Source organism: Nerophis ophidion, linkage group LG10 (genome assembly GCF_033978795.1).
Source record: "Nerophis ophidion isolate RoL-2023_Sa linkage group LG10, RoL_Noph_v1.0, whole genome shotgun sequence".
NCBI lineage: Eukaryota > Metazoa > Chordata > Actinopteri > Syngnathiformes > Syngnathidae > Nerophis > Nerophis ophidion.
The window spans coordinates 3609756-3633791 of record NC_084620.1 but is presented as its reverse complement, the minus strand read 5'-3'; the positions used below and the strand labels follow the sequence as shown (position 1 = coordinate 3633791).

The window sequence follows — 24036 nt, the reverse complement described above, 5'->3', positions numbered from 1 at the left end:
CCGGACGGCTTCGAAGCGATTCTGGACCACCATACGGCGCCTCAGGAAGGGGAAGCAGTGCACTATCAACACCGTGTATGGTGCGGATGGTGTTCTGCTGACTTCGACTGCGGATGTTGTGGATCGGTGGAGGGAATACTTCGAAGACCTCCTCAATCCCACCAACACGTCTTTCTTTGAGGAAGCGGTGCCTGGGGAATCTGTAGTGGACTCTCCTATTTCTGGGGCTGAGGTCGCTGAGGTAGTTAAAAAGCTCCTCGGCGGCAAGGCCCCGGGGGTGGATGAGATCCGCCCGGAGTTCCTTAAGGCTCTGGATGCTGTGGGGCTGTCTTGGTTGACAAGACTCTGCAGCATCGCGTGGACATCGGGGGCGGTACCTCTGGATTGGCAGACCGGGGTGGTGGTCCCTCTCTTTAAGAAGGGGGACCGGAGGGTGTGTTCCAACTATCGTGGGATCACACTCCTCAGCCTTCCCGGTAAGGTTTATTCAGGTGTACTGGAGAGGAGGCTTCGCCGGATAGTCGAACCTCGGATTCAGGAGGAACAGTGTGGTTTTCGTCCTGGTCGTGGAACTGTGGACCAGCTCTATACTCTCGGCAGGGTTCTTGAGGGTGCATGGGAGTTTGCCCAACCAGTCTACATGTGCTTTGTGGACTTGGAGAAGGCATTCGACCGTGTCCCTCGGGAAGTCCTGTGGGGAGTGCTCAGAGAGTATGGGGTATCGGAATGTCTTATTGTGGCAGTCCGCTCCCTGTATGATCAGTGTCAGAGCTTGGTCCGCATTGCTGGCAGTAAGTCGGACACGTTTCCAGTGAAGGTTGGACTCCGCCAAGGCTGTCCTTTGTCACCGATTCTGTTCATAACTTTTATGGACAGAATTTCTAGGCGCAGTCAAGGCGTTGAGGGGTTCCGGTTTGGTGGCCACGGGATTAGGTCTCTGCTTTTTGCAGATGATGTAGTCCTGATGGCTTCATCTGGCCGGGATCTTCAGCTCTCACTGGATCGGTTCGCAGCCGAGTGTGAAGCGACCGGAATGAGAATCAGCACCTCCAAGTCCGAGTCCATGGTTCTCGCCCGGAAAAGGGTGGAGTGCCATCTCCGGGTTGGGGAGGAGACCCTGCCCCAAGTGGAGGAGTTCAAGTACCTAGGAGTCTTGTTCACGAGTGGGGGAAGAGTGGATCGTGAGATCGACAGGCGGATCGGTGCGGCGTCTTCAGTAATGCGGACGTTGTATCGATCCGTTGTGGTGAAGAAGGAGCTGAGCCGGAAGGCAAAGCTCTCAATTTACCGGTCGATCTACGTTCCCATCCTCACCTATGGTCATGAGCTTTGGGTCATGACCGAAAGGATAAGATCACGGGTACAAGCGGCCGAAATGAGTTTCCTCCGCCGGGTGGCGGGGCTCTCCCTTAGAGATAGGGTGAGAAGCTCTGCCATCCGGGAGGAGCTCAACGTAAAGCCGCTGCTCCTCCACATCGAGAGGAGCCAGATGAGGTGGTTCGGGCATCTGGTCAGGATGCCACCCGAACGCCTCCCTAGGGATGTGTTTAGGGCACGTCCAGCTGGTAGGAGGCCACGGGGAAGACCCAGGACACGTTGGAAAGACTATGTCTCCCGGCTGGCCTGGGAACGCCTCGGGATCCCCCGGGAAGAGCTAGACGAAGTGGCTGGAGATAGGGAAGTCTGGGCTTCCCTGCTTAGGCTGCTGCCCCCGCGACCCGACCTCGGATAAGCGGAAGATGATGGATGGATGGATGGATGGATATTTGTTTTGCTTATGTTTATGGCTATTTTTTTCTCCCCTAAAGCGTCATTAAAAACTACATACACATGCGTAGTGGGCAATTACGCAAGCCAAAAACAAAACATGCAGTTCTGTGAAATACACTGTTACTAACTCTAGTGCTGAAAAAGGCTTGATGAAATGCAAATTATATTTTGGAGTAAAGTGGACAAAGGCATAATTTGGTTAAGACAGCGTGAAGAGGAAGAACAATCACCGAGAAAAGTAAAAAAACAGACTTTGCCTATAAAGTACATTAGACTAACATGAAAACATGCATGCTTTTCTCAAGAAGCAACATGTGCTGCTGTGGGCGTGCTTGCTAAGTAAAACACAAAAAGAAGCGACGGAAGAAATGTATCTATTATTTTTTACATATTTGTTTTGCTTATGTTTATGGCTATTTTTTTCTCCCCTAAAGCGTCATTAAAAACTACATACACATGCGTAGTGGGCAATTACGCAAGCCAAAAACAAAACATGCGGTTCTGTGAAATACACTGTTACTAACTCTTGTGCTGAAAAAGGCTAGATATAATGCAAATCATATTTCGGGGTAAAGTGGAGAAAGGCATAATTCCGTTACGACAGCGTGAGGAGGAAGAACGATCACCGAGAAAAGTGAACAAACAGACTGTACCTATAAAGTACATTAGACTAACATGAAATCATGTAACATGCAACATGTGCTGCTGTGGGCGTGCTTGCAAAGTAAAACACAAAAAGAAGCGACGAAAGAAATGTATTTATAATTTTTCACATGTTTGTTTTGCTTATGTTTATGGCTATCTTTTTGTCTCCCAAAGTGTCTATGAAAGCTACAAACATACATACACATGCGTCACGGCCAATTATGCTAGCCAACACTGTGCTTGCAGTTCTGTGGAAAACACTGACAGTCAGGTCACGTGCGTAAAGGGGATTGGTGTAATGCAAATTATATTTTGCTGACTTTTGTAATGCATTGACTTATTTGGTCTACAGCAGGGGTCACCAACCTTTTTGGAACCAAGAGCTACTTCTTGGGTACTGATTAACGCAAAGGGCTACCAGTTTGATACACACTTAAATAAATTGCCAGAAATAGCCAATTTGCTGAATTTACCTTTAATAAACAAATCTATATATATATATAAAAAAATTTGTATTTTTGTCTGTCATTCCGTCGTACATTTTTTTTCCTTTTACAGAAGGTTTTTTGTTGGGAATAAATGATGAAAAAAACACTTAATTGAACGATTTAAAAGAGGAGAAAACTTGAAAAAAATTAAAATTAAATTTTGAAACATAGTTTATCTTCAATTTTTACTCTTTAAAATTCAACCGAAAAAAAAGAAGAGAAAAACGAGCTAATTCGAATCTGTTTGGAAAAATTAAAAAAAATAATTTATGGAACATCATTAGTAATTTTTCCTGATTAAGATTAATTTTGGAATTTTGATGACATGTTTTAAAAAGGTTAAATTCCAATCTGCACTTTGTTAGAATATATAACAAATTGGACCAAGCTATATTTCTAGCAAAGACAAATCATTATTTCTTCTAGATTTTCCAGAACAAAAATTTTAAAATAAATTCAAAAGACTTTGAAATAAGATTTAAATTTGATTCTACAGATTTTCTAGATTTGCCAGAATATTTTTTTTTTTAATTTTAATCATAATAAATTTGAAGAAATATTTCACAAATATTCTTTGTCGAAAAAAAAGAATCTAAAATGAAGAATTAAATAAAAATGTATTTATTATTCTTCACTATAAAAAAAAAAAATACTTGAACATTGATTTAGATTGTCAGGAAAGAAGAGGAAGGAATTTAAAAGGTAAAAAGGTATATGTGTTTAAAAATCCTAAAATCATTTCTAAGGTTGTATTTTTTCTCTAAAATTTTCTGTCTGAAAGTTATAAGAAGCAAAGTAAAAAATTAATGAATTTATTTAAACAAGTGAAGACCAAGTCTTTAAAATATTATCTTGGATTTTCAAATTCTATTTGAGTTTTGTCTCTCTTAGAATTAAAAATGTCGAGCAAAGCGAGACTAGCTTGCTAGTAAATAAATAAAATTCAAAACAATAGAGGCAGCTTACTGGTAAGTGCTGCTATTTGAGCTAGTTTTAGAACAGGCCAGCGGGCTACTCATCTGGTCCTTGCGGGCTACCTGGTGCCCACGGGCACCGCGTTGGTGACCCCTGGTCTACAGTAATTCTACTTCTCTCTTGAATTGCCATTGTTCAGTTGTTTACTCGCGATGGAAAGTTAAAGTTAGCAACTTAAATAAAGTTGTGATTGCTCACAGTTGACAGAATCTCACACACTGAACCCTGAAGAAGACCATCAGTAAAAGCTGGGCACAAGGGGCATTTGGTTGCCCAGCTTGGGTTTTATTCTTTTCCCCCTCTGCACATTGCAGAAATAGAATTGAACAGCAACAAAAAACACAAAAAGGTGATAAACGGAGCAAAAAGCATCAAGTGAAAAACAGAAATGTAATTTACAGTAACTAGGGCTGCACAATTATGGTCAAAATAATAATCACAATTAGGTTTTTCTCAAGATAGAAATCTCAGTTATCAATAACGTTCAAAGTTATACTAAGTTATATGTTTATACTTGGGACAGCCTGGCGAGGGTTCCTGGTTCGATCACCACCTTCTACCAACCTCGCCATGTCCGCTGTGTCCTTGAGCAAGACACTTCACCCTTGCTCCTGATGGGTCGTGGTTAGGGCTTTGCATGGCAGCTCCCACCATCAGAGTGAATGTGAGTGGGAATGGGTGAATGTGGAAATAGTGTCAAAGAGCTTTGAGTACCTCGAAGGTAAAAAAGCGCTCTACTAGTGTAACCCGTATATACATATTTTCTTACATATTCATTTTTGTACATTCATTTTAAGAGGTTCAGTAATTTTAGAATTTTGTTTACATTGTCTGAGTGTTTTCCATGGTTTTGTTGACATTTCTTATCTGCCTTGATAAATGAGGGGATTACAATCAGAGGAAAGTTACATTTAAAACATATGTTTACATTTAATATATATTACTCTCCTCATCCTTATTTTCGACAGGTTATAAAGAAATAATAAGTATCAATAGATAAAAAACACTCATATCATGACGCAGTTTTACAGGCAAACGATGGCGGTTGAAGAAAGAAGAGATCTGTTGTGTCGCTGTAGCTTGATTTGTTTGGATGTGCAAATTGTGCAAAGCAGATTTGCCATTTTGTGCCAAAAGGGGGCATGGCAATAAATGTTTGGGAACCACTGCCCTAGCAAGCTGGTACAATACTGTTATTCAAGGTTAAATAACAGTGACACAGCAAGCCAACTTAAAAAAATTAAGCCATTGATTATGAACAAACTTCAAACTTGACAGTTGCATAAGCGGAATAAACCGATTAAGATACCATATTCAAGCACCTCCACCCACTTAATGATTTGGATCAATTAATCTTAATTCTGTTTCTGTACTTTTCTAGAAATATATCCAATTGTCAATGTCCAACGATTCAAATGTGATATTGTCATGCGATCTCTTTCTTAGAGGCCAGATCAGCTGACCACAGGAGCAGGCCATCCTATTGGAGACAAGCTAAACCTGCAGACGGCCGGAGCAAGGGGCCCCTTGTTGGTCCAAGATGTGGTCTTCACCGACGAGATGGCCCACTTTGACCGTGAACGCATCCCGGAGCGAGTGGTGCACGCCAAAGGGGCAGGTTAGATTGTAGGCGCGACCCGTCCAGGCCTCAATTTTTGATTGCAATTGGGTACTCCGGTTGGTTTTGAAGCATGGTTGTCCAAAGTGCAACCCATTTGCGGGGCGTGTTCTTTTTTAGTTGGCCCGCAACACAGTCTACAAACAAAAACACATCGCAGATTAGAATGTTAAAGAGAAAAAAAATGTAAAAAATGGAACTGGCCCAAATCTAGGCAAAAAAAAAAAAGGGACCTGCCAAGCAAATAGGATGGTAACTTGTGCATGTTGATATCGGTGCATCCTGTAATGATCAAAATGCAGAGACGTGAGGCAAGGTAGGAAAAAGTGCAGTACTTTAATGATAATCCAAACATTAGGTGGCAGAGGCAAAAGCGCACACCATAAAAAAGAAGATGGGGCTGAAGAGCACATCAAAAATATTGCCCAAAACAAAAGGAGATGGGGCAAAAGTGCACATTATAAAATCTAATCCACATTGAGGCTTACAGTGATCGGTAGTAATTGGACCAAATGTGCCGAGGCGTGTGTCGAGTAATGGAGGGGGCGTTTTTGGGAAGTTTGTATGGAGGCTTTCTTCATTTAGAGGAGGAGCCGAAAATGATGAGTGAAGCCTCGTTTCCAAGTTGTACCACGTGAGTGTTTGGGGACATGGTTCAGACTTGTCGGGAGATTCGACAACTTATAAACTGCCAAAGCTCCATTGAAAATGTGAGCTTTAGAGACCTGTGGTCAGTTCGGAATATGGCTAGAGGATAAAAAATATATATTTTTAACTGCCGCTTGAATCATCCATCCATCCATCCATCATCTTCCGCTTATCCGAGGTCGGGTCGCGGGGGCAGCAGCCTAAGCAGGGAAGCCCAGACTTCCCTATCTCCAGCAACTTCGTCTAGCTCTTCCCGGGGGATCCTGAGGCGTTCCCAGGCCAGCCGGGAGACATAGTCTTCCCAACGTGTCCTGGGTCTTCCCCGTGGCCTCCTACCAGCTGGACGTGCCCTAAACGCCTCCCTAGGGAGGTGTTTAGGGTGGCATCCTGACCAGATGCCCGAACCACCTCATCTGGCTCCTCTCGATGTGGAGGAGCAGCGGCTTTACGTTGAGCTCCTCCCAGATGACAGAGCTTCTCACCCTATCTCTAAGGGAGAGCCCCGCCACCCGACGGAGGAAACTCATTTCGGCCGCTTGTACCCGTGATCTTATCCTTTCGGTCATGACCCAAAGCTCATGACCATAGGTGAGGATGGGAACGTAGATCGACCGGTAAATTGAGAGCTTTGCCTTACGGCTCAGCTCCTTCTTCACCACAACGAATTGGTACAACGTCCGCATTGCTGAAGACGCCGCACCGATCCGCCTGTCGATCTCACGATCCACTCTTCCCCCACTCGTGAACAAGACTCCTAGGTACTTGAACTCCTCCACTTGGGGCAGGGTCTCCTCTCCGACCCGGAGATGGCATTCCACCCTTTTCCGGGCGAGAACCATGGACTCGGACTTGGAGGTGCTGATTCTCATTCCGGTCGCTTCACACTCGGCTGCGAACCGATCCAGTGAGAGCTGAAGATCCCGGCCAGATGAAGCCATCAGGACCACATCATCTGCAAAAAGCAGAGACCTAATCCTGCGGTCACCAAACCAGAACCCCTCAATATATATATATGTATATATATCATTTTTATTTTGCCCACATGATAGAATCATATAACCGGGCTGGTTGTCATCTGTCTTTCTGTCACCTTGAGGAAATGGAAGATGACAATATAATGTAACTTGGACAATGATGTACAGAACAGAGAGGATTAAGTTAATTGTTTATTTTGCTTTTAGGCGATTTTTTTTTTTACAAAACCTCTTAATGTATAACACATAAAACATAGTATATTATACTTTGTTGATTTACCGAGTAAAAACGTTTTGACGAACATTTATTGTGATTCATTGCCATTTCCAAGAGCCATAGTATACGCAACATCAATGCATCACACATAATGTGGTTAATATGCAGCTGTTTGTAATCATACATTTGAACAGCAGGTGGTGTCTTGTGCCAAAGCATGCATTGAAGCTTTGAGATATTCTCAAACCAATTGGCTCAAGTGGTTCAATGCCTCATGAGGCTTCATCTGACCGTCACTAGCGATCGGCAAGGGAGCGGCCAGGACACACTGGGAAAGTTCAGTTCAAAGAAGAAAAACTCTCAACCTCTGGAAAGAACAAACATTTGAGGTTAGAGGGAAAAAAAAATCAAACTGACCTGTGACAGTAGCGTGGGCGCTTCGTATGAGTTGTGGATGGCACAGGAAGCAATACACCAGCCAAGGCTAGCTGACAGTGCCCTGCTTATATTTCCCAGTGACCAATTAGGACTAATTGTGTCCAATTAGGCCACCCCCCACCACAGAAGGAAGCACTGGGGAGGAGAAACAAAAAACAACAGCAGGGACAAAATCATAGGGAAGGGAGGCAGGCAAGCAACAGAGACATAACAAGATATGAACGTTTTTTAATTGCTTGAATATTACACTAATTACACAAATTTAATACGTGTATTTTGTCGTTGATATTAACAGTGGTTAACTTGTTTTTTTTACACTTGTATTACAGCCAGGGATGTTAACATGTGACCTAAATCAGTGTTTTTCAACCACTGTGCCGTGGCACATTGGTGTGCCGTGAGATACAGTCTGGTGTGCCATGGGAGATTGTCTAATTTCACCTATTTGGGTTAAAAAACATTTTTGCAAACTAGTAATCATAGTCTGCAAATGATGTTTTTGTTGTTGTTGAGTGTCATGCTGTCGAGAGGCCTTCCATATCAGTAGGTGGCAGCCGGTAGCTAATTGCTTTGTAGATGTCGGAAACAGCGGGAGGCAGCATGCAGGTAAAAAGGTTTCTAATGCTTAAACCAAAAATTAACAAAAGGTGAGTGTCCCTAAGAAAAGGCATTGAAGCTTAGGGAAGGCTATGCAGAACCAAACAAAAACTAAACGGGCTACAAAAGTAAACAAATACAGAATGCTGGACGACAGCAAAGACTGACTGTGGAGCAAAGACGGCGTCCACAATGTACAACCGAACATGACATGACAATCAACAATGAAAACAACTGAAATATTCTTGATTGCTAAAACAAAGTAGATGCGGGAAATGTCGCTTAAAGGAAGACATGAAACTGCTACAGTGAAATACCAACAAAAAAAGACAAAAAGCCTCCAAAATAAGAGTGCAAGACAAGAAGTAAACACTACACACAGGAAAACAGCAAAAAAGTGAAAATAAGTCAAGATGTGATGTGACCGCTGGTGACAGTACACCTACTTTGAGACAAGAGCTATAGTGATGCATGCCAGCTTATGCTTTAAGGTCATATCCAACAATTTCAACAACCACATTTTACTGTTAATTTCTGTAGGTGGTGTGCCTCCGCATTTTTTCAACGCAAAAAATGTGCCTCGGCTCAAAAAAGGTTGAAAAACACTGACTTAAGATATTGCTTGTACAGATCCATCATTCACAATCCTTATGTGAGAAAAGCCCACACGACCCATTTTTTGCTTATTCTATATGTTAAGTGTGGCTGCTAAAAATGCAGGTAATGGGGGAACGATCGATTCTGCCTGTAAAGCCCGCCTTTCCTCTACTAAAAAACATATTTTTTTCACTCTGCTTGAAAATTAAAAAAAAATAAAACTGTTACTGACTACCCCATTTGATATGCTTGATTTATTTTAGTGTTTCCTAAAGCAAGTACGTTGCCGTTTGAAATGATGATAGTATTGTGTCATGTCTGTTATCGGATTTTTTTTCTTTACCTAATAGAACAACTAAGTGAACAATCTCTAAGACTGGATAGAACAACTAAATGAATAATCTCTAAGACTGGTGATTCCCTCGTTTTTTCCAGGGTTACAGGCAAGAGGCCTGATTTATAGCCTATAATTATTTATTCCCACACTTAAAGGCAATACAGCCAAAGCAGTGTAAGGCTGCTCTTTTTTTTGTGACGGGAGGCAACCAATGTTAGCAGCTCAAAACAGCGAGTAGCTGACTACTCGCCAGTAGTCGTCGGAGAAGTGTAAGCAAGGCGCTGCTTCACTACGCCAGATAAATAGTTTGGCAGCATTAACTCTTACAATATCAATGTCCCTACAGCTTTTTAAAGCAGGTCATGGAATAGAATGGAGCGCTTTATAGGCAATATATTGCAGGTCGATCCACATTTGCTGTATTGTTACCTGTTTTTTATTAAATATTTAGAATCAACAAAAATAAATATACGTCTCACATTAGGATTGTGAATGATGAGGGAAATAAATAAAAAATGCAGTTCTCCTTAATAAAGAATCAGGCTGAAAGAAGGCATTTAAACCCACAAAGATATTTTTCTATTTCCATTCTATATAGGAAACTTGTGTGCAAATTTAAGAAAGTACTGCTGCAAATATTACCACATTATTTAGGTTTGGAAAGAAAAAGCAATTACTTGATACAAATAATGTTCTTTTATGTCGTTGACAGGAGCTTTTGGGTACTTTGAGGTAACGCACGACATCACTGGCTACTGCAAGGCCAAGGTGTTCGAGCACGTCGGCAAAGTGACGCCCATTGCAGTCCGCTTCTCCACTGTGGGTAAGTAAGAGCGCGCTCGTCCTTAATGATTTATTTGGGTTCATTTTGAGTCTGTCGAGTTGGTATTATTGCTTGAATTAGAGCCGGGCGGTGCAGTGAGCCACTGCTTCCAGCAGATAGTGCTGTTGTGCACAAAGGAAGCCATATGGGCATTTCTGCCATTACTGCAGAAGAGTGCACAGTACCAGTTGTTATTTTCAAATTCTACCAGTTAAACCAGACCGGAGGCCTCATGTATCAAACTTGCGTACAGAAAAAAAACTGTATTACGCTGTTAAGAGGAACCGCTCCTGAAGGAATCAAAGTACTATCTATCCATCCATCCATCCATCCATCCATCCATCCATCCATCCATCCATCCATCCATCCATCTATCTACGTATCAAGACTGACGTTGACATGGACGTGCACTACCGCACAGCAACTTCATACAGGTTGTGGATACTTTAGCGACACACATAAGTGATGCTTGGTAACAGTTCATACAAAAAAGTGCCAACTTTTACTCCTCAGACTAGCTGTGTTTCCATTGTGTTTTTTTTGCAAAATAAAAGCGTTATTTCAAAAATTTCAACAAGGTACGACTTGTAGATGTTTCTATTAAAGGCCTACTGAAATGAGATTTTCTTATTCAAACGGGGATAGCAGGTCCATTCTATGTGTCATACTTGATCATTTCGCGATATTGCCATATTTTTGCTGAAAGGATTTAGTAGAGAACATCCATGATAAAGTTCGCAACTTTTGGTCGCTAATAAAAAAGCCTTGCCTTTATCAGAAGTAGCAGACGATGTGTGCGTGATGTCACGGGTTGTGGAGCTCCTCACATCCTCACATTGTTTAACATCATAGCCAGCAGCAGCTAGAGCTATTCGGACCGAGAAAATGACAATTTCCCCATTAATTTGAGCGAGGATGAAAGATCCGTGGATGAGGATATTTAGAGTGAAGAACTAGAAAAGAAAAAAAAAAGGCGATTGCAGTGGGAGCGTTTCAGATGTTTTTAGACACAGTCACTAGGATATTTCTGGGAAATCCCTTCTCTGCCTATTGTGTTGCTAGTGTTTTAGTGAGTTAAATAGTACCTGAAAGTCAGAGGGGTGTGGCCACGGGTGTGTTGACGGCAGAATCTCTGAGGGAAGTTACGGCAGCTCCAACAGGACAGAAGCTCCGCTGATCTCCGGTAAGAGCCGACTTATTACCACAATTTTCTCACCGAAAACTGCCGGTTGACATGTAGTCGGGATCCATGTTCGCTTGACCGCTCTGATCCATAGTAAAGCTTCACCTTTGGGAATTTTAAACACGGAAACACAGTGTGTTTGTGTGGCTGAAGGCTAAAAGCTTCCCAACTCCATCTTTTTACTTTGACTTCTCCATTATTAATTGAACAAATTGCAAAGATTCAGCAACACAGATGTCCAGAATACTGTGTAATTATGCGATTCAAGCAGACTACTTATAGCTTGGATCAGGCTGGAAAATAATGTCCGCTAAAACCCGAGACGTCAAACGCACGCGGCATCATACCGCGACGTTTTCAACACGACACTTCGCGGGAAATTTAAAATTTGGTCGGTAGTAGTGGGTTTCAGTAGGCCTTTAAAGGGTGTTTTGCATCATTCATCATGCCTTAATTCTCATTAAATCTCATCCCGCAAGACTCCACCTTGAAGAAGCTATTGCAGCCAATAATGATATGATGTCAATAGAAGACAATTGTAGCGGGTGATCGCTCAAAAGCAACGTCCTTATGGCGCCATTGACATTGTTCGGGCATGTGTGTCTCTCCAAGCCTGTGGGTTGGCCTCTACTCCCGGAAAAGAACCCACGAGATGACCCGGTGTGGCGGTGCCGCTTCCCGTGGCCGACTGATCGGAAGCGTGACCAAGACAACCCCCGTCTGCATTGGCACCCCGCCGGTTTGGTGTCTAAGTGACCTCTAAATGTGAAAAAAGTGTTTCCATCATGCTTTTGCCAAACACTTCAATATCGAAACTTCTCAACAACCAATAGATGAGAGCGCAAAAATGTGTCAACGATATTTCAGAAGTTTTTCGAAATATGGGTGTATCCATTACCAGTTTCTCATTGCGATATTTAGGTTTTGCGCATTTCTAGAGGTAATGGAAACGCATTGACTGATTGATGTCTTGAATCTGTATAAACTGTAGCAACTAGGGTTGTACGGTATACCGGTACTAATAAAGTACTGTGGTACTAATGAATTAAAAACGGTACTATACTGTCTCTAAAAAATACCAGTACTTTTTTTTTAATGGGCGTCACGGTGCGCCGTCATCGCGTTGTGACATTGCTGGTGTTATGAGCACAGGATCATGTTCGGTAACGTACACACGCACAAAGTACTTACAAGCAGACACCGTGTGTGGACAGGGATTCATTTTGGCTTAAAAACTAACGAAAAAGGGGAAAATGTTTCCTCTCCTCACAATAAAATTTCACTTACATTTATGTCAATTTCCTTGATATTGTTTTTACGTTTATCAGCGCATTCCCTTGTATTGGCCAATTATGTGCCTCCGTCCACTAGGGGTGTGGGTAAAAGTCATTTCGAATACGGATCGAATCAAATACGTTGTGCGATTCAGAATCGATTCTCATTTTTAAAAACATCGATTTTTTTTTTTTCATCAATCCAACAAACCACTACACAGCAATACCATAACAATGCAATCCAATTCCAAAACCAAACCTGAGCCAGCAACACTCAGACCTGCAATAAACAGAGCAATTGAGGAGACACAAACACAACACAGAACAAACCAAAAGTAGCAAAACAAAAATGAATATTATCAACAACAGTATCAATATTAGTTATAATTTCAGCATAGCAGTGATTAAAAATCCCTCATTGACATTATCATTAGACATTTATAAAAATAAAAAAAAGAACAATAGTGTCACAGTGGCTTACACTTGCATGGCATCTCATAAGCTGGACAACACTTTTTTCACAAAGATAAAATAAGTCATATTTTTGGTTCGTTTAATAGTCAAAACAAATTTACATTATTGCAATCAGTTGATAAAACATTGTCCTTTACAATTATAAAAGCTTATTAAAAAAAACTACTTCTCTGCCAGCATGTCAGCAGACTGGGGTAGATCCTGCTGAAATCTATGTATTGAATGAATACAGAATCGTTTTGAATCGGAAAAATATCGTTTTTGAACCAAGAATCACCTTGAATCGAAAAAATCGATATATTATCGAATCGTGACCCCAAGAATCAATATTGAATCAAATCGTGGGACACCCAAAGATTCGCAGCCCTACCGACCACGGTTACGGGAATGCAGAAATCGTGCCTTACTTTTTTGTTGAGTTTAGTAAAGATTGATTAGGCATACTAGCTCTGTAAAAGGGACGGCGTGGCGCAGTGGGAGAGTGGCCGTGCGCAACCCGAGGGGCCCTGGTTCAAATCCCACCTAGTACCAACCTCGTCACGTCCGTTGTGTCCTGAGCAAGACACTTCACCCTTGCTCCTGATGGGTGCTGGTTGGCGCCTTGCATGGCAGCTCCCTCCATCAGTGTGTGAATGTGTGTTTGAATGGGTAAATGTGGAAGTAGTGTCAAAGCGCTTTGAGTACCTTGAAGGTAGAAAAGCGCTATACAAGTACAGCCCATCCATCCATCCATTTTCTACCGCTTATTCCCTTTCGGGGTCGCGGGGGGCGCTGGCGCCTATCTCAGCTACAATCGGGCGGAAGGCGGGGTACACCCTGGACAAGTCGCCACCTCATCGCAGGGCCAACACAGATAGACAGACAACATTCACACTCACATTCACACACTAGGGACAATTTAGTGTTGCCAATCAACCTATCCCCAGGTGCATGTATTTGTTTTATATTATTATTCCAAACTTTTCGTAGACATGTTCTTTTCTCACTCATTCGCTCCTCATCTGTTTCACCGTCACAAGCTCCGGAATTTGAATGCAAGTTGCGCGGCCCATTAATCGTTTTTTCCGATTGTTGTATTTTCCTAATCGTGAGAAGCCATAACCAAAATCGAAAATAAAATTGGAATAATTGTCCAGTCTTACTAGAGATGTAAAATGAGTCCGGGTACGGAAAGGACACACAGAGTGGTTTTTACATGCACGGATTTTGGCACTGTTTTGACCCCATATATAAGTTTGTTAGCACATACCCAACACCAGATTAAATCTACTACTATTGAACAATATGCCTATTAACTTTATTTCAGCGGGAGAGTCCGGATCAGCGGACACAGTGCGGGATCCCCGAGGCTTTGCAGTCAAGTTTTACACCGACGAGGGCAACTGGGACCTGACAGGCAACAACACACCCATTTTTTTCATCAAAGACGCCATGTTGGTGAGTTGAGGCAACATCAGCAGACATGAAGATGGACTCTTCCACATGTACGCTTGCGAGTCATCTTATTGTCTTTTAAATCCCTCATTCCCCCACAGTTCCCGTCCTTCATCCACTCGCAGAAGCGCAATCCTCAGACCCATATGAAGGACCCGGACATGGTGTGGGACTTCTGGAGTCTGAGACCCGAGAGTCTCCATCAGGTAGCTGCAAGCGTGAAGCTATGGTGGGAATGGTTGAGGTCGAATGTGACTTGTGTATTTGCGTCTCCGTGCAGGTCTCTTTCCTTTTCAGTGATCGAGGTTTGCCGGATGGCTTTCGTCACATGAATGGCTACGGCTCACACACCTTCAAACTGGTCAACGCCGATGGAGAGTTGGTGTACTGCAAGTTCCACTACAAGGTCTTAGGAACCGTCAGCTGACAGTAGAAATGCTCCTCAACAAGCATGCTGACTCTGATCCCTTTTTGTCAGACTGACCAGGGGATAAAGAATATGTCTGTGGAGGAGGCAGACCGCCTAGTTTCCACCAATCCAGACTACGCCATAGGAGACCTCTTCAACGCCATCGCTAATGGCAACTTCCCGTCCTGGACCTTCTACATACAGGTCATGACGTTTGAGCAGGCGGAGAAGTTCCAGTTCAACCCGTTTGACCTCACTAAGGTACATGCGTGACTTAAAGTGTAGCTGACAACTTTTTCTTTGTAAATTTTGACCACATCTCACTTTCATATTTTTCAGGTTTGGTCGCATAAGGAATACCCGTTGATCCCTGTGGGCAAAATGGTCCTGAACAGGAACCCAGTCAATTACTTTGCAGAGGTGGAGCAGCTGGCCTTTGACCCCAGCAACATGCCGCCGGGCATCGAGGCCAGCCCGGACAAGATGCTGCAGGTAGAGGCAATGCTTGAATTTATGCAGGAGTTTGCATTTATTTTCTGTCAGGCGCCACCCAGGGGCAGACATTTTTCCAAAAGGCAGCCTGTCAATTAGTTTTTGTACCGCTGCTCCCTAGCTGAAGGCTTGCGTATACTCAGATAACTCCTCCTCGCAACCCCCTAACACCTCACTGCTATTGGTCCTGCCCAATATTTAAAGGCCTACTGAAACCCACTACTACCGACCACGCAGTCTGATAGTTTATATATCAATGATGAACGCTTAACATTGCAACACATGCCAATACGGCCGCTTTAGTTTACTAAATTACAATTTTAAATTTCCCGCGGAGTTTCTTGTTGAAAACGTCGCGAAATGATGACGTGTGTTTGTGACGTTATTGGTTGGAGGGGACATACTAGCTCAGCACCACTTACGGCTAAACGTCGTCTCTTTTCATCGCATAATTACACAGTAATTTGGACATCTGTGTTGCTGAATCTTTTGCAATTTGTTCAATTAATATTGGAGACTATAAAGAACAATGCTGTTAGTGGAAAGCGGTGTATTGCAGCTGTCTTTAGCACCGAGACACAGCCGGTGTTTCTTTGTTTGTTGTGAAGCTTTAACACAGAGCGGTCAAGCGAACATGTTTCTCTACGTCAACCAGCCTGTTTTTGGATGGGAAAATTGTGATGTATATCTTACCGGAGACATCAGTGGATTATTCGTCCTCCTGCAGTAGCCGTCAAAAAAAGCAGCTGTGAGCTTGGCTCCTCGGCTTCTCTCTGAGACACTGGCGTGTTCACCGCAGCCATCCGACTTTGAGGTATGTCTTTACAATCTCACTAAAACACTATTAAAACAATAAGCAGATAAGGGATCTTCCAGAATTATCCGAGTAAATGTGTCTAATTACAAGGGCTGCAACAACTAGTCGATTAAACCGATTAAAATCGATTATAAAAAATTGTTGGCGATTAATTTAGTCATCGATTCATTGAATGTATGCAATGCGCATGTGCCGAGGCTCTTTTTTTTTTCCAAAAATGTTTTAATTTTTTTTCCTTTCGTTCTTTCCTAAACCTTTATTTAGGAACTGCAACATTTACAAAAAGCTGAAAAACAATAATCAAAATAAGCACAAATTAGTACAAAACAGCGCCAGGGAGGCGGCAGTAAGCCAGCCAATGATGTGTCATGTGCAGCTCACGTCATTGTCTGGAAACATTCGAAAAATGGTGGAGGGAAACAGGAGCGATTGATTGATTGATACTTTTATTACTAGATTGCACAGTTAAGTACATATTCCGTACAATTGACCACTAAACTTGTTTAAGTCGGGGTCCACCTTCATCAATTCATGGTACAAATATATACTATCAACATAATACAGTCATCACACAAGTTAATCATCATAGTATGTACATTGAATTATTTACATTATTTACAATCCGGGGGTGGGATGAGGAGTTTTGGTTGATATCAGAACTTCAGTCATCAACAATTGCATCAACAGAGAAATGTGGACATTGAAACAGTGTAGGTCTTATTTAGTAGGATATGTACAGCCAGCAGAGAACATAGTGAGTTCACATAGCATAAGAACAAGTATATACATTAGAAGTACATTTGAGTTGTTTACAATCCGGGGAGATGGGATGTGAATGGAGGAGGGTATTAGTAAAGTGTTGAAGTTGCCTGGAGGTGTTGTTTTAGAGCGCTTTTGAAGGAATATAGAGATGCACTTACTTTTATACCTGTTGGGAGTGCATTCCACATTGATGTGGCATAGAAAGAGAATGAGTTAAGACCTTTGTTAGATCGGAATCTGGGTTTAACGTGGTTTGTGGAGCTGCCCCTGGTGTTGAGGTTATGGCGGTCATTTACGTTAAGGAAGTAGTTTGACATGTACTTCGGTATCAGGGAGGTGTAGTGGATTTTATAGACTAGGCTCAGTGCAAGTTGTTTTACTCTGTCCTCCACCCTGAGCCAGCCCACTTTGGAGAAGTGGGTTGGAGTGAGGTGTGATCTGGGGTGGAGGTCTAAAAGTAACCGGACTAGCTTATTCTGGGATGTTTGGAGTCGAGATTTGAGGGTTTTGGAGGTGCTGGGGTACCAGGAGGTGCAAGCGTAATCGAAGAAGGGTTGAATGAGAGTTCCCGCTAGAATCCTCAAGGTGCTTTTGTTGACCAGAGAGGAGATTCTGTAGAGGAATCTCGTTCTTTGGTTGACCTTTTTGATCACCTTGGTTGCCATTTTATCACAGGAAAGATTAGCCTCTAGAATGGAACCTAGGTAGGTGATCTCATCCTTCCTGGTGATAACAATGTTACCCACTTTTATAGTGAAGTCACTGACCTTCTTAAGTTTGATATGGGACCCAAATAGGATGGATTCTGTTTTACCTAAGTGTATGGATAGCTTGTTGTCAGCGAGCCAGGTGCAAATAGCGATAGTGTAATTGCAATGGAGAAAAGACCCAAGTCGTTAAAAGTGTGGGAATTCATCACCCTAAACACTGCAAAGAAGACAGTTTCCTGCAAAACGTGCAGCGTCGACCTCGCGTGGCACGGAAGTACGACATCGCTTCGGGAGCACCTTAAGAGGAAGCATGTTGGATCCATAGATGAAGAAAAAAACTCACGGTACGTAACTTTTTAAGTCCATAGTCAGAGTACATTGGTCCGTTGTGTCTGTCTTTGTGTGTTTTTAATATGTTGTTAACGAGGAGATAGTTTCAAGGCAATAAACGGACAGAAATATCTCAGGTTGGTTTCATAATGGATCCATGTAGCCGGACCCGATAAAACTATAAAATATTTGAGTGACGCTTTAGTAACATAAACGTTATGTAGGTGCTAGAATATTTCATGCTATTATTCACAGGCAGCCTAAAATGAATCCTTTATTATTCACAACAGAAACGTGTACTATATCTAATTCAGTTCTGATCTGATGAGTTACATTTCTGTATTATAATTGTTGTATGCTGCATCCCCAATGTCTATTTTTTTCATTTAGCTCTTTTTTTAATGTGGTGGTGTAATTAGATAGGTAGATAAATAGATGGATAGTCATTTTATTGATTCCCTCAGGGAGTTTCCTCAGGAGCATTTAAATTCCAGCAGCAGTGTACAGAATTGAGATCGAATTTAATAAGTAAATAACGAGGGTTTGAATGAAAAAAAAAGAAGAAAATATTACAATAAGAATAAAAATAAAAAAGCAACATAAGAATAAAAATATAACAGTAAAAATAACAAGAACAACTAGGCAGCAATGACCATGATATGAAAAAATGTGCCTTTTACATCAGAAATTATTAAATAAATCAACTAAGTATGTATTGAGTTACATGTAAATGTTGCTACTATGTACGTTCATGATATGGTTTCTCTCATTTCAGAAAGAAACAAGGCACCATTAGAGATGCTGGCTTGTGTGCACACCACAGCAAGCGGCTGCATTGACTGATAGTGTCGTAAATATGTTGGTAACTGACATGAGGCCACTATTGATGGTGGAGGATGACGGTTTCAGAAAAATGATTTACGTCTTCAACCCTGGTTACACTCTTCCCTCGAGGACCCATTTTACCAAACTGATGGAGAGGAAGTACAAGCGGACATTCCATGCTGTGCAGACTGACATAAAAGTCACCCAGAGCAAACTTGCTCTCACTACTGATGTGTGGACAAGTGTTGCCTACCTTGGCAATACATGCCACTACATAGGAGACGAATGGAATATGAAGTCAATCTGCCTTACGACCATGCTACTAGAGGAAAGACATTCAGCATCCAACATTGCAGCATGGTTGGAATAAGTTTACATAATAATAAGTTTGAAATTCCCCGAAGCAAAGTTATTGCTATTGTGCATGACAATGGTGCACTTTAGAAAAAAACTAAACATTTTTCCAACACTTGCCTTGTTATTGTTATGTTTGGCAAGTCGAAAGGACATGGTGCCAGTATGCTTTTCTTTTTTAATAATTTTTTAAAATCAGACTATTAATCGATTAATCGAAGTAATTATCGACAGATTAATCGATTATCAAAAAAAATTGTTAGTTGCAGCCCTACTAATTACATCTGAAACGCTCACACTGCCGCCGCCCGGAGCCGTCGCTTTTTATTTTATTTATTTATTCTAGTCCTTCACCATCAATATCGTCATCCACGAATCTTTCATCCTCGCTCAAATTAATGGGGAAATTGTCGCTTTCTCGGTCCGAATTGCTCTTATTGCTGGTGGCTCCCATTATAAACAATGTGAGGATGTGAGGAGCCCTCACACCGGTGACGTCACGCGCACATCGTCTGCTACTTCCGGTAAAGCCAAGGCTTTTTTATTAGCGACCAAAAGTTGCGAACTTCATCTTCGATGTTCTCTACAAAATCTTTTCAGCAAAAATATGGCAATATCGCGAAAGGATCAAGTATGACACATAGAATGGAGCTGCTATCCCCGTTTAAATAAGAAAATCTCATTTCAGTGGGCCTTTAATACTGAATTAGAGGCTTCATGTGGTCTTACCGGTGCCTCTCCGCCCTGCAGGGTCGCCTCTTCTCCTACCCAGACACACACAGGCACCGACTGGGGGCCAACTATCTGCAGATCCCCGTCAACTGCCCCTACAGGGCCCGGGTGGCTAACTACCAGCGGGACGGACCGATGTGCATGTTCGACAACCAAGGTATGCCCCACGGCAAACACTAATTTATTTCAATAACTTGTAGACTTCTCTAAAAAAAGACATGTCAGTTTTATCTTTGAAGTTGGGAGCAAACTTCTTCATGCAACATCACAATGTGTTGTTACTGACTCCGGGCTCCTCATTTTTGATTGATTGATTGATTGATTGAGACTTTTATTAGTAGATTGCAAAGTACAGTACATATTCCGTACAATTGACCACTAAATGGTAACACCCGTCTTTCAACTTGTTTAAGTCGGGGTGCAAAATAATCAATTCATGGTAAATTGGTTATTATGTTCATTGGGTTATTACAATATGTTTTTTTTTCCCTGGCAAAGACTTGAGAGGCACCACTTGTTATTTTGTCATTGTTAGCTTGATAGTTTGTTTTAACATTTTTGTTAATATTTTCTTTTACAGAAAAAACAGCAACGTTGTAAGATAAGATATACAAATGTTTGCAAATGTATTGCAAAAATGCTTGTAATGTGCACATTTACTAGTAGGGGCGCACACTGGAGTATGAAGGCCAATTTGATATTGTTCCTGTTGTGAAAAGAAAAGGCTAAAACTAATCTCATATGCTAAAAGTTAAATCAACAAAAAGTTTTCTTTCTTTATCTTACTTTGATCAACATTTTAATTGTTTGTCCTTTCCTGACAGTTTTTTATCTTCTTTTCCCATTTGTGTTGTGTTTTGATTGTGATGATATTTTCACAAAGTGCACCCTAAATCAGGCCTGGGCAATTATTTTGACTCGGGGGGCCAAATTTAGAGAAAAAAATGTCTCTGACCACTCACCATGAATTGATTAACGTGGACCCCGACTTAAACAAGTTGAAAAACTTATTCGAGTGTTACCATTTAGTGGTCAATTGTACGGAATATGTACTGTACTGTGCAATCTATCATTATAAGTTTCAATCAATCAATCAATCTGGGGGCCGGTATATCTATTTTTAGGAACACCGATACAAAACCTTGCAATAATGTCAGATCAAATGCTAAAAACGTTATGACAGACCGCCTTACAAAACAGAATGCAATTTTACATTTTTTTACTGAATGAGACACCCGGAATGTACATGAAAATAACAAATGTGGGATTTACAATATTAACTATGAAGCATAAAACACTGAATATTGACAACATATGAACGTCACCCGCCCTTCATCCACATATTTTACAATCAAGCGAAACACAACAAAAATGCAACAAACTGCGAAATATGAACGGAAATAGTAAAAAAAATTAAAAACACCACAAATCTGAGATATATGAATATATTGTAAAAATCTCCGTCCGCGTCTATCCCTGACACCCGCATTTCAGGCTCTGGAAACACTCTGTCGAAACGCTCCCCACCCACACTGCTTGGTGCCTGGTCTGAGCTGCTGTTACTTAGATGACCAAAGTAATTAATTGGATTACCATAGTAACTAATTAGATTACCATAGTAACTAGTACATCATACAAAAGCGCTGATTTCAACCAATGAAATACTTAGTATAGTTCAAAACTTACGATCATTATAAAGCATCACAGCACATCATAATGCCAGCTATACTTTCCATCTTAAAGATCTAAAAAAATGATTTGGGAATGTCCGGCGGACCAGATTAAAAAGCTTAATGTGGCCCCTGAATTTTAATTTGCCCAGGTCTGCCTTAAACACTCCTGTGATGAATGTAATGCATCCATCCTCCAGGTGGCGCTCCAAACTACTACCCCAACAGCTTCAGTGCGCCAGACACCCAGCTTCAGTTTGTGGAGTCCAAGTTCAAGGTGTCTCCGGATGTAGCGCGTTACAACAGCGAGGACGAGGACAACGTGACCCAGGTAACCAATAAATGAAACGTGACCAATAAACCTCCCATAATGCCAATGTTTATGCTGCTCCCCTCACCTCCCAGGGGTTGATCAAGGGTGATGGGTCAAATGCAGAGAATAATTTCGCCACATCTAGAATGTTTGTGACAATCATTGGTACTTGAACTTTAACTTATCAGATATGGCTTTTAAATGTAAATGTTTTACTTTGAACTACACCAAAAGAAGACAATCGTGTGGGTGCAGTACTCGAGTCTAACTGCATGTGGCAGCAGTGCATCTAAAAATTAAACTAACCATATGTTAGCTAGAGTTGGGTTGTCTGAAATTGTACACAAGTAAGAGTCTCGTTACTTTAGTGCAGTGGTCGGCAACCCGCGGCTCTTTGGTCACTCTGATGTGGCTCAGCTGCATATCATTTCGGGAGGTTTCCGGAGTATGGTGCCTCTCCCGGGAATCACTCTGGGGCCAGTATTCACCCGGTCTACAATATTGTGTGCGTGCCCGATGGTAATGCTTTTAACTTCCTGTATCACATTTCGTCGCGCCCGCTTTTAAACAATGCTATCTGCTTGTCGACCGGACGCATGCTACAGGCAGCTCTTGTCAACTCACCCATGTACCTGCAGGGCATACTTGCTCAACAGCCATACAGGTTACACTGAGGGTTGTATTATAAACAACATTAACACTCTCACTAATATGCGCCACTCTGTGAACCCACACCAAACAAGAATGACAAACACATTTTGGGAAAATATCCGCACTGTAACACAACATAATAAATACCCATAATCCCATGCAACCCTGACTCTTCCAGGCTACATTATAATCCCCGCTAGCACCAACCCTCCCCACCCAAACCCCCCCCACCTCAACCGACGCAGACAACATAAATACAACTGTACAAATATCCAGAATCCCATGCATCCCTGACTCTTCCTGGATACATTATACACACGCTAGCACATAACCTCGCCCCCCCAACCCCGCCCACCTCAACTGATGCACAGGGGGGGGGTTGGTGCTAGCGCGTGTATAATGTAGCCAGGAAGATTCAGGGATGCATGGGATTCTGGGCATTTGTACTGTTGTGTTTATGTTGTCTTACAGTGCGGATGTTCTCCCGAAATGTGTTTGTCATTCTTATATGGTATGGGTTCACAGTGTGGTGCATACTGGTAAGAGTGTTAAAGTTGTTTATTTTCCAACTCTCTGTGTAACTTGTATGGCTGTTGAACAAGTATGTCTTGCAGCGGTGAGCGTGGGCCTGCAGGAGCCACATACAACGTGTAACTGGGCTGGTAAACTGTTTGTGCATGTTGTTGAGGCCGTTAAAGGCAGCACTTTCTTTGCACTCTCTCATTATTGTTGTTTGGATGAATATCATCAGATATCCGCGAGAATAGAAACTTTGAGAATTAGGGAACCTCTGGAAAATATGGGAGGGTTGGCAAGTGTAATGCTTTTATTTATAAATGGTTGATTTATATAGGCTAGTAAGGTATCTTACTAGTCTATATAAATCAACCATTTATAAATACATGTCAGTAGGCTAAATGAACCTCTTCAACATAAGTGTAATGCTGTCAAGCGGCATTCATGTAAAACTTGCGGGCCGCGCTAACATTACATTTTCTCATTAAGGTGCGGGCTGCGTGTCTGAGACCCCTGGTTTATATATAGCACAAAGCAAAAAAAAAAAAACTCTGTATGCAGTGTTATTTCATTTTTAAATTTCAAAAGAGTTTTGCGGCTCCCATTGTTTTCTTTATTTTGTGAAACGGGTCAAAATGGCTCTTTGAGTGGTAAAGGTTGCCGAACTCCTGCTTTAGTGTAATATCACTTATGTGGAAGTAAAAAGTAGTCATGCAAATAATTACTTGAGTCTGAGTAAGTATTGCACTCCAACTATGGTTAGTGTGTGTGCGTGTGTGCACATGCATCTGACTCCACCGCACCATATACCACAGACCAGTGGTTCTCAAACTTTTTTCAGTGATGTACCACCTGGGAAAATGTTTTTAATTCAAGTAACCCCTAATCAGAGCAAAGCATTTTTGGTTGAAAAAAAAGATAAAGAAGTAAAATACAGCACTATGTCATCAGTTTCTGATTTAT

At 41.9% G+C, this 24036-nt stretch overlaps 1 protein-coding gene across 1 annotated transcript in view; it reads left to right on the top strand.

Annotated features, from left to right (window-relative positions):
- Positions 1 to 24036, top strand: part of cat (catalase) — a 42701-nt gene that overhangs the window by 5637 nt on the left and 13028 nt on the right. The window contains exons 2-10 of the mRNA XM_061912054.1: positions 5325 to 5496; positions 10017 to 10127; positions 14365 to 14495; positions 14594 to 14698; positions 14773 to 14898; positions 14971 to 15162; positions 15241 to 15393; positions 19942 to 20080; positions 21794 to 21924. Coding sequence (XP_061768038.1) covers positions 5325 to 5496; positions 10017 to 10127; positions 14365 to 14495; positions 14594 to 14698; positions 14773 to 14898; positions 14971 to 15162; positions 15241 to 15393; positions 19942 to 20080; positions 21794 to 21924 — 1260 coding nt within the window. The remainder of the gene's footprint in view (positions 1 to 5324; positions 5497 to 10016; positions 10128 to 14364; positions 14496 to 14593; positions 14699 to 14772; positions 14899 to 14970; positions 15163 to 15240; positions 15394 to 19941; positions 20081 to 21793; positions 21925 to 24036) is intronic.